Here is a 10,963-nt window from a genome sequence, read left to right as displayed (position 1 = left end):
TTAAAGTGATTGAAGTGATTAATTAAAGTGATTGAAGTGATTAATTAAAGTGATTGAAGTGATTAATTGAAGTGATTAACAATTATAACTCAAAACTCTGTCATGGGGCCGCATTGGACTGGTCTTCAGAGGCCCCCGCAAATTTGAAAAAAAAGAGCGGCACGTCACTCACGTCAGTCACGTGTTGCATTTTCGAACTTCCATGAGCGTTGAGCCTGAGCCCTGAGGTTACCTGTAGAGTATAGTATGGGCCATGAGGTGAGGTTGTGACAGTTGTGCAGAGCTCTTGTAATGCAATGGCAGCCAGCAGTTGCCAGTGGCCACCGCCCACGCCCACCGATTGTATGACAATGCTTATATAGCCTCAAGTTGACAAGTGGTAGGCGTGGTATCCAGGATACTTTATTGGTCTACTTATACATACTACATAGGCTAGGATTCAAAAATGAACTTGAGGGAGTGTAAAATTGCAAGCCCTGGTGGAGCAGTACTGCAGTGCAGCAGTAGCACTGGAGTGCTCCAGCTGCCCTGCTCAGTGCTCAGCTCAGGAGTCAGGACTCAGGACCTCACTGCTCAGGAGTCAGGACTGCTCATGGTCTTGGCTCTTGGGCTGTGGCCCCAGCTGCATGTGTGCATGTCTTGGCTTTCTGCCAAGCATGGAAAACTTCTAACATTAGGGCCATAATTAGAGCTTTCCCGCCATTTCTGGATCCGTGCAATTGCCGCCACCCGCCAGATGAATTAACTCCTATCTAATTGTTAACAAAAGTGCAGCTGTGTACCACAGTAGATAGTAGTCACAGTACCAGAACCAGACTAGGCCTACTGGTCCTGGAAAGTCATGAAATAAATTTTTAATTTTCCAAGCCTGGGAACTGGGAAGTCATGGAATTTTATTTCAGGGTATGGAAACTTTGGAAAGTCATGGAATTTGCAAATAGGGTAAATGCACCATATTCCAACACCAGGGTGCAGGAGGTGGAAGCAGTGTCGCCAATACATATGTTTTTAAGCCCAAAGTGTTGCCAACCATTTTCAAGATGCGTCGCCAGGTAATTTTTAATGAAATGCCATTTATGCTGAGTAATGAAAAAACTATTTACAAGGTTACATGCACGTGTTATCCCAATTCCCAAATAACTAATTTTACCCTAAAACAGTCTGATTGTACAGCAAGTGTCAACTGAACATGTGATAATGCAGTCTGACCGCTCTAATGTGACCGCAACTACGCAATCAAAAAAAAGTTGTTTACCTTTTTTTGGCGGGAACTCATCACAACTGATTTCCAGACATGCTTCACTGCATCCTAATCCGTCCAACGTACCAGAAACCTTACTTTTTTCTAAATACCTAGTTGGCCGAAGACTGACAAAAATATTAAATGCAAGAATTTCAATCTAAATGTGTCGGCTAGATCTTCTGAAGGCGAAAATTTTGCTACTGAAGCGTTGCCAAAGATCTTGCAATATTCATCCACTCTCTGCACAGTGTTCCGACAGACCAACACTGTGGGTAATTGTGGCACCTCTCAACTTTTCCTTTATATTAAGCTTGGTCTTAGTTCCATGCATGCGTAGATGGTTGAAATAGCGGCGTCGTACTATTGCGCTCCAGATTTCTGCAAAACACTAGGTCTAGCGGGAAAATGTTAAGATCCACAAAGCAAAAGTCCAAGTCAACTAGTGAGAACATCGAAACACATATGGAAGTTGATAGTTGACCTTGCTTTACTAAATAGTGATAAACTGTTTGTGTAGAAAGAACATTATGCTTTGAAACTTTTAAATAAGTCTGTGAATATATTAGGAATCCTTTAAGTATACTAGTATTTGCTGATTTTAAGTGGTAAATAAATTAATAGATGGTTGATTTAAGAGTCGGTTTTAGACACATAAAAACTAATTCCGACACAGGGTGTAGGAATTACAACCCACAGGGTGTCGTTTACTGTCGTATTCCGACACAGCTCACTCAGGGTGTCAGAATTATGAATTACGATTTTGAAGCGCTGTCGGAATTAGTCTCACAATATGCCGCATTTAGTCACACACAGTGTCGGAATTCAGCAATTTTGTAGATTTGAATTCTAAAGGCTTTTAAATAAGTATGGCAACAGTTTGACATTTAATCATTGCTGGCGCATAGTGTGGTGTTTTGAGAGTGACATAAACCAATCAGAACTTGAGTTGCGCATACGGTGATATATTTATAGCCATTTATTTCTTACTACATCCTTAAGGCTTAAGGTGTTGTAATATGGTGCGTTTACCCTAAATGAAGAAAAAAAGGAAGCGTTTGTCTGTACTGCGTTCTGTGTGTGTTAACCCATTAATGCTGATTGCTGAGCAGTTCCATTGGGAATTGCAACCAGCGGAGAAAATGGATTATTAATAAAAATTAAAATTGTATGATCAAATAAATATACAACAAGTTGAACAAGTGGATACATAGGTTTGACTTTGATACACATCTTGTACATATTTCAAAGTTAGGTTCTGCTGCGCTGAGATATGAGATATGAATACTCTTTTCTCAGTTAACATTCAAATATGACTACTTACTAGAACCAGGTCATGGGAAAAGTCATGGAATTTTTTTCTAAATACCAGTATGCAACTTGCCACGCTGCTTTATGTAGGTATGTGCAGGGCAGTGTGAAAAATTATAAAGCTGAGAAGAGAAAAGGATGTAGTAAATTTCTATGTAAATATAAGTGGGATACAAATAAAATTGTAAAAGTTATGAATTTTTTCCTTTATTAAATTATGTCTCCAAAATATAGGCTTCTGGACTGTCCAGGGTGCATGCAGACACAGAAAGTGGGCATTTCTGTTTCCTACTGTCAGGCAGGATTGGAATTTTCCTACTTCTTTCTGAAATCTTGCAGCTCCAATGTGATGAATTTTTAATACAATTGGAATCTTGCAGCTTGACTGTGCACTTTTTTTCAATAATTAGATAGGTTATTCATCTGGTGGGAATCTAACGGTTCCGTAAATGGCAGTGTTTTCCACGCTTGCTGTCGGGTGTTGCTGTGTTGGCAACGTTTTTGGTCTACAAATGCAAAAATTGGTGATGCATTCACCAATGACCAAACTCTGGGTCCTGGGGGCCTGGTCTCTAGTTCTGTCACTTTCCAGGGTGCAGACTGTACAGCTTGCAAGCTGTATCGCCAAGATATGGATTTTTAGCCTAAAATGTTGCCAGCCATTTTCAATATGCAGTGCCAAATAATTTTTAATTTAAAAATGCTGCTGACTAAGTATATTATGTGTTGCCTGAAATAACACAAATCCAGTTATCTCCTTACAAGCAATTCAGTAAGTATGAAATCTTGCTGCTGGAATGTCATAAATTTTTGTTTAATTGAAAAAATTGCGGTTTGCACTTCACAAACGTGTTTCAAAAAATTTTAAGCTTCCACAATCTGCAGTATATATACTTCAATGCTCTTGCCTCCTGCCAAAATAACATGCAGAACGTTATAACAAGTCATTGAAGTCAACCAAAAATGTTTCCCTGAAGATCGCGTAGTTGCGGTCACGTCAGAGCGGGATGACTGCATTGTCATTTGTTCTGTTTATAGGGTAAAATTAGAGATGTGGGTAACACATGCATGGGACTTGGTAAATAATACGTTCGCGGCTTGTAAATGGCTTTTCACGGCTGAGATATAGAATTCATGGCTCAAATAAATGGAATCACTGATGGCAAACTTATAAAAGCATGGCTTGAAAAATCCAGTCATGGCTCACTAAGTAGATATATTCCATGCCTGCCTTTATGGCCGCGACTATAGGTTTCCCGCCATTTCCGGAACTGCTAGATTTCTGCCAGATGAATTACCTCTTATCCAATTGTTAATAAAATTTCACAATCGGGCCACAAGATTCCAAATGCATTAAGAATTGGTCACATTAGAGCTACATTGTACGCTACATTGTACGTCCACTTCGTTGATTTTGAGAAGGCATTTGATTCAATACACCGAGACAGCCTTTGGGCCATCATGCGCCAATATGGAATACCTCAGAAGCTGATCCGGCTAGTCAGGACTCTCTACGAGGACTTTCAGTGCTCCGTGATCGGTGAGAACGAAACAACAGAGTGGTTTCCAGTAAGGACAGGAGTGAAACAGGGGTGTTGCATGTCAGGTTTTTTGTTCCTCCTTGTGATCGACTGGGTAATGCGCAGGACTGTGGAAGGTGAAAGAACTGGGCTCCGATGGAATTTAACGACCATGTTGGAGGACCTAGACTTTGCAGATGACATTGCCCTTCTGTCTTCAACAATGAATCACCTGCAGCAAAAAACAACCAGGTTAGAGAGTAATGCAGCAAAAGTGGGGCTAAAACTGAATGCCAAGAAATGCAAGATATTGAAGGTCAACAGCGGGAGCAACAACAACCTGAGGGCTGGAGAGAGCGAGGTGGAGAAAGTGGAGAGCTTCACATATCTGGGTGCAAACGTCACTAAGGATGGTGGGAGCACAGTGGATGTGAGGAGGCGAGTGGCAATGTGAGCAAGCGACTGTGCTGTGGCCCTCGGGTGGGCACCTGAAGGAAGGAGGAAGAGAGGACGCCCAAAAACAACTTGGAGGCGAATGGTGGAAGAGGAGAGAAACCGAGCAGGCTGGAACTCGTGGAACATAGCACGGCAGGCAGCTGCAAACTGGACCCAGTGGAGGAGTGATGTCCAAGCCTTGTGCGCCTTATGGCGCGGAGAGAACTGAACTGAACTGAACATTAGAGCTGCAAGATTTCAGAAACAAGTAAAAAAAAATCCAATCCTGCTTAAAAGCAGAGGTTCTCTACAATCTGTTCTACTTTGCAGTAGACATTGTATTTTTTTGGTGGGATAGTCCAGAATACTGAGAATAGTAAACAGCATTTTTAACCTTTTTCCTTTTTGCCTCCTACCCAAGTTCTACCTCTCAAGTTGCCTCCATTGTTTGTGTATGTCCTTGCCATGACTACATCATGAAGCCCTGGAACATCCTCATGAGCTCTTCTCTTCTGAGCATCATGATTAGTTACAGAATTCTGTGCCATGATCCAAGCTTAATAAATGAGCTGAGCCTGGCCAGTAACTACTGTATAGAGTGAGCTGATCTGGAAGACCTAATTCCTAAAAAAATATAACTCAGTAGGTACTCACTGCAGTGAGTGACAGAGCGCATTTTCTCATCAACGAAAACTTGAGGTCACGGATGGATAGACAGACGGACAGACAGACAGATGGACATGGCGAGCACAATAGTGCATTTTTTCCATAAATGAGAAAATGCGCTAAAAAGGAAGAAATTTTGGTTATGGTAAATTCATCCAATTTATGGTTATGGTAAATCATTTCCTGTTATCTGCCATTAATGACTGGCTTAAAATTTTATGTTTCTGTTAAGGAAACATATATAGTCATTTGAATTTTGTATTTAACAGACATTCATTATTTGCTAGATATGTCCGTGATTTATCATGATGAAATTGAAATAGAAGATTTTGACTTTGATGAAGTAACTGAAACCTACCATTACCCATGCCCATGTGGTGATAGATTTGAGATCACCAAGGAAGAACTGTCTATGGGAGAGGAAGTGGCCACTTGTCCAAGCTGTTCACTTGTAATCAAGGTCATCTATAACAAGGTATGGAGATATGATATACCTAGATAGCTGGGCACTGTACCTAGAAAGGAAATAGGTTTAACCTTTGACTAATTAATTTCTACATTGAGCTTATATTTCTGTACTGTGATCAGCAAGATGAAATAATGACAACATGTGTGATATAAATAATCATCTTAGTTGTAAAAATTTTTTATTGTGTTATCAAAATTGTTGCAATTTATTTCATTATTTATCCAATTTATAATTTCACTAATTTTGGGTGGATATGATTACGTACCGGTATATCACCATAATGAATAGATTTTCTACAATCTCAACCACTGAAGTCAATTTCCTGAATTAACTAAGAGAGATCAAAAGTTAGAATGTTAATTTTATATTATTTCAACTATATGAATGGTTAGTCTGGAGTAAATGTTTTAAACGCTAATCACGAATTAATTTCCAGGAGGATTTCTTTGAGGAAGAAGCTCCAGCAATGAAAATTGTTAAGGAAAAGAAGAAGATAACCAACTAATCACATTCATAAATTTTTTGTTGATCTTGCACTTCAAACTTATCTTATTCAAGTGAGTTAAAAATATGCAAAATTCCAAAACTACTTTTACAGCTACATTGTTTTTTTTCTTTAGCATTATATTCATGTGTGTTTTCCATTCTTGTTATGTACTTGAAAGTATGGATATATTAATGACACACAGGATTTTAATTCTCATTTATAATTGTGTATTTTGACACTGTGTGCTGTTGAAACATGGTTCACATCAAAGTGGGCTAATGAGATCAAGGCTAACAGTTGATTTATTATATAGATTTTTCTGTTTTCTTTTGTTTAGACTTTATGTTTCCTTCTCAATAAGTCATGTATAGGTACTGTAAAAGGGGGTAACTTAGACTATTTTTTATTTAATGATGCCATCTTTTTACTAGCTTAATTAAACTTCAATTGAAACATGCAAAATACAGGTCTATACTCTAGGTTCACTCACCATAAATTACTGGCTCCTGCCTCTCATAGTTTTGATGTAATTTAAAAAAAAGTGATGGTCTTTGTTACCTCAGCTCTTGGGGTACCTATCTTAGACTGGGTGGTAAAATCAATTACATTTTTTGGTAAAATAACTCCAGGTTTTGGTGCATTGTAGTAGAACTCTTCTACTTACATATGCAAATGACAGATTTGAGGAAAGTGTCATAGTTAGCAAATGGGAGGCGCCACCACCGAATGGGGGAACTTAGACCACCTAATGTCAGCCATGAAGGGGTAGTATTGACCGGCTTGGAAATTAAGTTAAAATTACCATATATGACTCTGTAGAGTCTGAAATATGAAAAAAAAAACATTAATAGGTGTATCAAACATAAAATATGTTATATATGGTAATTTTAAATTACTTTCCAAGCCGGTCTATGTTAACCCATCAGGGCTGACATTAGGTGTTCTAAGTTCCCCCATTTGGGGGTGGCACCCCCCATTTGCAAACTATGACACTTCCCTCAAATTTGTCATTTGCATATGTAACTAGAAGAGTTCTACTACAATGCATCAAAACCTGGAGTTATTTTACCAAAAAAATGAAAAAATTGGAGGGGGTTCTACGACAGGCTTTAAATAATAGCTCTTTTCTGTGGGTCACATTTTTCATTTTTTAACCTATTAGATATGCATAATTTTTTTATATTTCTGTTGTTTTATGTAGCCTCAGTATTAGGCCTTAAATGCCCATTGACAAAATTTTTCTATGTCAAATAGTTTTTGAGTTTTAGGGGTTTTTTGTTAAAAAAACGAAAAGTGGTCTAAGTTACCCCAGGAGTCGTAACCCCCTTTGACGGTACATCTCTACATTCAAAGAATTGTATTTCATCTTTCTCTTTCTGCAATATGCACTATATGTGGTATAAACTTGTGTCCTAAATTATTATGTGCACTATTTATAGGACATACATACTTTAGAAAATTCCAATTCACAAGTAGTAATGAAAAATTTAACTAATTGTTTAATGTATGAAATCTGATAGAGTAAGAACAAAATGGATCATACAGGTATATGGCATTTTTTGACAATTCAATTTAGACGAAAAGAAGTTGTTCAAGTCATGCTCAAAATATTGAACAGGCACAAAAAGTGAAAATTGCTATGATAGAATGTTATCATCTTTTCTCCTTTGACTTATCTATTGCTTGTATGTGTGACCTCATCTCCTTTGCCTTGCCTTTCACTTGTATGTGTGTCATCTCCTTTGCCTTGCCCATCACTTGTATGCGTGAACTCATCTCCTTTGCCTTGCCTTTCACTTGTATGTGTGTCATCTCCTTTGCCTTGCTTGTTCCTGGTATATTTATTCTGTATGTCCATCTTCTATTTTTCTCAATTGATTATATGCTTGACAACAAGCAGCTGTCTGAAAATCCAGTTTATTGATTAAAATCACGGTGCAATCTGCTTGCGCCATGGTGAGTATTTGACCATGAATAAGTGTATATGTGAATGTGAATGTATCTCAGGATAATATGAGATATCTGTATCTCTGAGATACTATGTGAATAGTAGTATCTCGGGTTAGCCACCATTCTCGCAGCCCTCGTCCCATACTAGAATTCAGTTTCTTTAATATTTTAAATCTATTAACTTTCTTTTTCATTTGATTTTTCTAGTGAATTGTTTCTTGCATCTACAACATCCAGTAAATTTTAATTTGTATGGGTATGTTTAGCTGGGACCAGCCATAACCTAGGTCATTATTTGTTATTCACTCAATAATTGTCGCGATGTTGCTGGGCATCATTGTAGGGTGTGGCTCTCAGACAGCTACAAAATGAATCTTACTGAGACCTTTTTACGTTATATCCATATTCTTTGAAAAAAAAGTAAACACAGCTGAGAAGATTTGTTTATGTTTTTCCCAAATTAAAATTAAATGTTGAATATCATGCAACATGTATGATTGTTAAGTATAATTTCTTTTTAATTCGGTGATGCGTGCATTACCGAATGACTGTGTTTGGTTTGTTTATTATTTCAGTACAATTTTGAATGATTTCACAATCCAAACTATTCTCTTTTGAGTAGTGAATGTGGAATATTATAATTGATTTGTGATATATATGTATTGAAGATGGCTGGCCGAGGCAGAGGGCAGACGCGTCTCAAGATGCTGGAGAGCATGGGTGTGGAGCGGTCTGAGATGAGTCAACCTCTCGACCGCCCTAAGGGAGAGGCGGCCGCCAAAGGGGACCTCACTCCTTCGTCTGTATATCCTCCCCTCAAGTTCCAACCTCTCCCCCTACCTCCCTCCACAACCGAGACTGATTATTGTCTTACTCTGCTCAAACTTGACATGGAGCGCATGAGAAGCTCTAAGTGAGTCGGCCTGAGCTTCCGAACAGTTCACCGTGATGAATGTGATCTCATGTTTTTCAATCAAGTTAATTTTTTTCCTCTATTTCCTGGGAATACATTCTTAATCATGGTGTTTCTGAAGCAAATTTCTGGTCCTCTTCCTTGTGTGATAGATTATTGTGTATTTTGTGTCGTAGTTTCCCTGATCATTTTCATAATATTCGTTCCTTTATCCTGTTCATGCTGTTCATTCCCGGTGTGTAAAAAAATAAAAAAACAGTGTTAACAAGCGTTTATCCTGCAGGTACGACACGAATAAGGAGGTATTCCATGTTAACGAGGGTTTATTTTAAACAGGTTGTTCGTGTTAACAAGCGTTTATGTTTCAGATACGCCGTGAAAAAGGAGAAGCAGCAGGCCGAGCTGGAGCGCTACAGCGACCGCTACCGCCTGACTGTGGCCGAAGATCATCCCCAGCTCGTGGTGGACTGGACGCGTTTCCCCCGCGAGCTCAACCCGAGCTACATACGCAAGAGCAAGAAAAGGAAAATTTCTAAACCTGACCAGAAATCACGGCAGAAAAAAGTCAAACTTGCTGGGGAAACAGATGAGCAGATGGAAGAGAGGTTAAAGGAACTAGAGAAGAAGGAGAAGGAGGGAGGAGCGGAGGTCAAAGAAGAGCTCGAAGATGAGGAAGATGAAGATAAGGATAACAAAGAAGAAGAAGATGAAATAGAGGATGAAGATGAGGAATTAGATGAAGGCACGGATTATGCACAACAATATTTCGATAACGGCGAGCAGTACGATGACGCTGATGACGATGGTAATGACGACGGTGGATACTACTGACGAAGGTGACGTTTAGCCATGTAAGGCCATCGTCGTACCAAGCACAGGTTCGGTCCTGTCACCCTGGGGTTTACATAGCCTGTGCACTTCATGTATTGTAATGTTCTCTCGAAATCTTAAAAAATATTCCTCAATTTTGTCTATATATATAGTATATTCTCTCGAAATCATTTACATGCGAACTTTATACAAAGGGAAACTATAAGGCCATGATTGCTTTTCTCGCCTTTTCAATCTAACCATAAGCTCGATTTTTATTTATTTTTCTACGCGTTGTGGCTCGATCTCGGGTTTCATTTATTCTGCATAACATCAAGTGATTCCTTCAAAACTATTATGTTAAAATAAGTATCTAAAGAAATTTCAAATCATATTTCCCCTAATGGAATATGCATGAGAAAATTAATGAATGTTCCTTCCGTGGGCTTGGTATGGTGATGGTCATAATGTTGTTGAAGTCTTGTTATTGTATTGTTGATGCTTAGAATCCCTCCATGAATGTTCTTGTTTTCTGACGTACATTCGTTACGATGTTCGGCGATTGTATTGAACAGCTTACGCATTTTTTATATATTTTGACTTATATGCTTGAACACGTATACGGCGAAAGTATGCTCCCCCTCCGGCCATTTTAAGTTTAAAAATGCCTATCTTTAATTTTATGTCATTATTCGAACAATAATTCTGTTCATGATTTGACTTCTGGAAATGACAAGAGATGATTTTCATAAATGCTCGAAAACCATTCGCGTGTTCAAATATCATGATACAAAATGAACTACCTGCCATGATAACGGTTATTATATCGTTGTTTTCATCGCGTTAGTAGACCATATCATAGACATGCCGGGCATTCGACGCATTCTACTTCATATTTTTGCTCGCTCAGGGAATCTTAGTTCCTTTTTCATTTCTGAATCACTAACATCAAGACGAAAATAGACATTTGCCAATACGCATTGGGCTAAAAGAATACCAGCTGCTCGTGTATCAGTTGATGGCGTTCACCTAAAAATCCTCTTGAACTTGCAGCACTTGAAGCCCGCATGGTGTGTGCTGAAGAATAGATACCACATCTTCTTGGTGACTGTGTTTATTTGCTACATCGCATTAGGCACTAATATTTACCAATGAGCTATGC

At 38.7% G+C, this 10,963-nt stretch overlaps 2 protein-coding genes across 2 annotated transcripts; both read left to right on the top strand.

Annotated features, from left to right (window-relative positions):
• Window positions 1–5,439: 5,439 nt before the first annotated feature.
• On the top strand, window positions 5,440–6,195 carry LOC125178756 (DPH3 homolog). The gene is made up of 2 exons (XM_047883280.1): window positions 5,440–5,647; window positions 6,078–6,195. Exons 1-2 carry the CDS (start codon window positions 5,462–5,464, stop codon window positions 6,144–6,146), a joined length of 255 nt encoding a protein of 84 aa, XP_047739236.1. The 5' UTR covers window positions 5,440–5,461; the 3' UTR covers window positions 6,147–6,195.
• Window positions 6,143–10,332, top strand: LOC108670039 (DNA-directed RNA polymerase III subunit RPC7-like). Its single transcript, XM_018157488.2, has 3 exons — window positions 6,143–6,198; window positions 8,747–8,991; window positions 9,360–10,332. Exons 2-3 carry the CDS (start codon window positions 8,747–8,749, stop codon window positions 9,820–9,822), a joined length of 708 nt encoding a protein of 235 aa, XP_018012977.1. The 5' UTR covers window positions 6,143–6,198; the 3' UTR covers window positions 9,823–10,332.
• Window positions 10,333–10,963: the final 631 nt, after the last annotated feature.

The sequence above is a fragment of the Hyalella azteca genome, unplaced genomic scaffold (assembly GCF_000764305.2).
Source record: "Hyalella azteca isolate HAZT.00-mixed unplaced genomic scaffold, Hazt_2.0.2 contig151, whole genome shotgun sequence".
Lineage (NCBI taxonomy): Eukaryota > Metazoa > Arthropoda > Malacostraca > Amphipoda > Hyalellidae > Hyalella > Hyalella azteca.
Note: the sequence above shows the minus strand (reverse complement) of the source record. Positions and strands in the feature narration are given on the sequence as shown.